Consider the following 2,130-nt stretch of genomic DNA (forward strand, 5'->3'; position numbering starts at 1 on the left):
AAACATCTGCATTTCTTCAAAGATGGGTAAGCAAATAGCTAGTTCTACTTATGTTCTAGAAACATAACCTATTGAGGTGCTAATCTTGCATTTCTGATTGACAGGTATTTCTGGAAGGTATCAAGCAAGACAGATGTAGGTCGAACGGGACCATTTTCCATTTCTCAGAGTTGGCCAGCTCTACCTGCTGTCATTGACTCTGCCTTTGAGGATGTTCAGACCAAAACAATACACTTCTTTTCAGGTAAGGAGTGTTCTTTCAAGAGCTTATCAGAGCACTGAAATGTTAGACAAAGAATTTTAATCATATTTTATTGTTACATTAGGAAGCAGGTTCTGGGTGTACACAGGAAGCAGTGTGCTAGGTCCCCACAGTATTGAGAAGCTTGGTTTGCCCCCAAGTGTGCAGAAGGTGGAGGGAGCGCTGTATAGAGGGAAGAGCAAGGTGCTTCTCTTCAGTGGAGAAAACGTTTGGAGGTGAGTAGAAATTGCCCCCTATTTTAGACAAAATCTGTAAATTAACCCATCCTGTTAAAGGACATACAGTAGATCTCAATCTATCTCTGATCCCTACAGGTTTGATCTCAAGAACCAAATGATTGACAAAGGATACCCCAAATATACCGACACCATCTTTGCAGGTGTCCCTAATGATGCTCATGATGTGTTCCAGCACAAAGGTAAACATGCCTTCTACAAATAAGCTCGGGAACCCAAATGCACAAACGTCAACAAAACATGGCATACATTGTGGTCGTTGTAACATCAACGTTTCTCTTTCAGGCAACATTTATTTCTGCAGAGATCTTTTCTACTGGCGCCTGAATTCTCGCAGGCAGGTGGACCACACCAGCAATGTGAAGTACGATCTTCTGAAATGCCCCAAATAATCAAGAAATCACAACTGAGATACATGCACAGATGGGCAGTGAGGCTGGAACAACCAAATGTTTCTTTGTGCAGGTGTCTGAAAGAATGTGATGCAGTGTTTGTTCATCATGATTTTGTATGATGTATGTGCTTTATGCAATGTGAACGACTGGCTTCTATGGAATTTGGCTGATTATTACTCATACAGCATTGGACTGAATGCAAGTCAAAGGCCCAGAAGGCAAACAACCATCATTTGCACTCAGTCTAACATGCTGTGAACTGATGACCATAGTGGCCTATAATTTGAGACCCATACAAGTAAATTCAAGACATGCTTTCAGGATAAAAAAAATTTAATGTCTGTCTGGTTCAGACCCTTGTCAGTATTCTAATCATTTTATTTGGTATTTATAACAACATCTAATATAATTAGTTTTATGTCATGAGCCTATTTGTTTTGTGTGGTTTTATGAGTTTTTCTGAAAGTGGTTTCAAAGCCATAAACTGCACTGGAAGACATTCTGGTCTCCTTAATTAAAATTATTTATAAAACTAATAATTTTGTACAAATATTCCAGCTTTCAATGCAATAAAAATTCTATGAGAACATTCTTTCTTTGTCAGCGTCTTTATCATTTGCAAATGCTTTAAGTATGGTGGTGGAGGCATCGTGTTGTGGAAATTGGTGGAGTTCATAAAACAAGAACATTCCATGGAAAAAATGAAGCAAGATATTATTTAGAAAAACTTAGAAAGAAATGAGACAAAATGAAGATGGTCAGTGAGAAGCAGATGAGTGTATATGAATATACACTGGTGATGTTAGAGGAGAATGGCAGACTAAAATAAAGATAAATAATTAAGCAAGTAATGTTGATGTACATTTGTAAATGCACAACACACTGAATCTTGAAGTAGATTGGCTACAGCAAACTGTCACACCAAGCACAAGTGTTAAGTAGGAACAGGAAAGTGAGGCAACAATTCACACAGACTCACTAAAATTGGACAGCGACAAATTGGAAATATGTTGCCTTGTCAAATGAGTCTCAATTTCAGCTGCAACACTCAGACAATAGACTCAGAATATTAAAATAGCATGAATCCATACTGCCTTGTGTGGATAGTGTGGAAGAAAAAAGCTAAATCTTCCACACACTAACATAAATTTTGTCTGACCCTTACTGGTTAAAATATTGCACTTTCCGGTGCCTTACTATAAGATTCTATCCTTTAGATTTCATTTGCGTGAATGCG

At 38.0% G+C, this 2,130-nt stretch overlaps 1 protein-coding gene across 1 annotated transcript in view; it reads left to right on the forward strand.

The window, feature by feature from the left end:
- Positions 1–1,096, forward strand: part of LOC103151091 (matrix metalloproteinase-9) — a 4,089-nt gene extending 2,993 nt beyond the window's left edge. The window contains 5 exon segments of the mRNA XM_016681115.1: positions 10–26; positions 105–244; positions 327–477; positions 577–680; positions 784–1,096. Of these exon segments, the coding sequence (XP_016536601.1) occupies positions 10–26; positions 105–244; positions 327–477; positions 577–680; positions 784–908 (537 nt within the window). The 3' untranslated portion in view covers positions 909–1,096.
- Positions 1,097–2,130: the final 1,034 nt, after the last annotated feature.

This window comes from Poecilia formosa, unplaced genomic scaffold (genome assembly GCF_000485575.1).
Source record: "Poecilia formosa unplaced genomic scaffold, Poecilia_formosa-5.1.2 Scaffold270, whole genome shotgun sequence".
In the NCBI taxonomy this organism is placed as follows: domain Eukaryota; kingdom Metazoa; phylum Chordata; class Actinopteri; order Cyprinodontiformes; family Poeciliidae; genus Poecilia; species Poecilia formosa.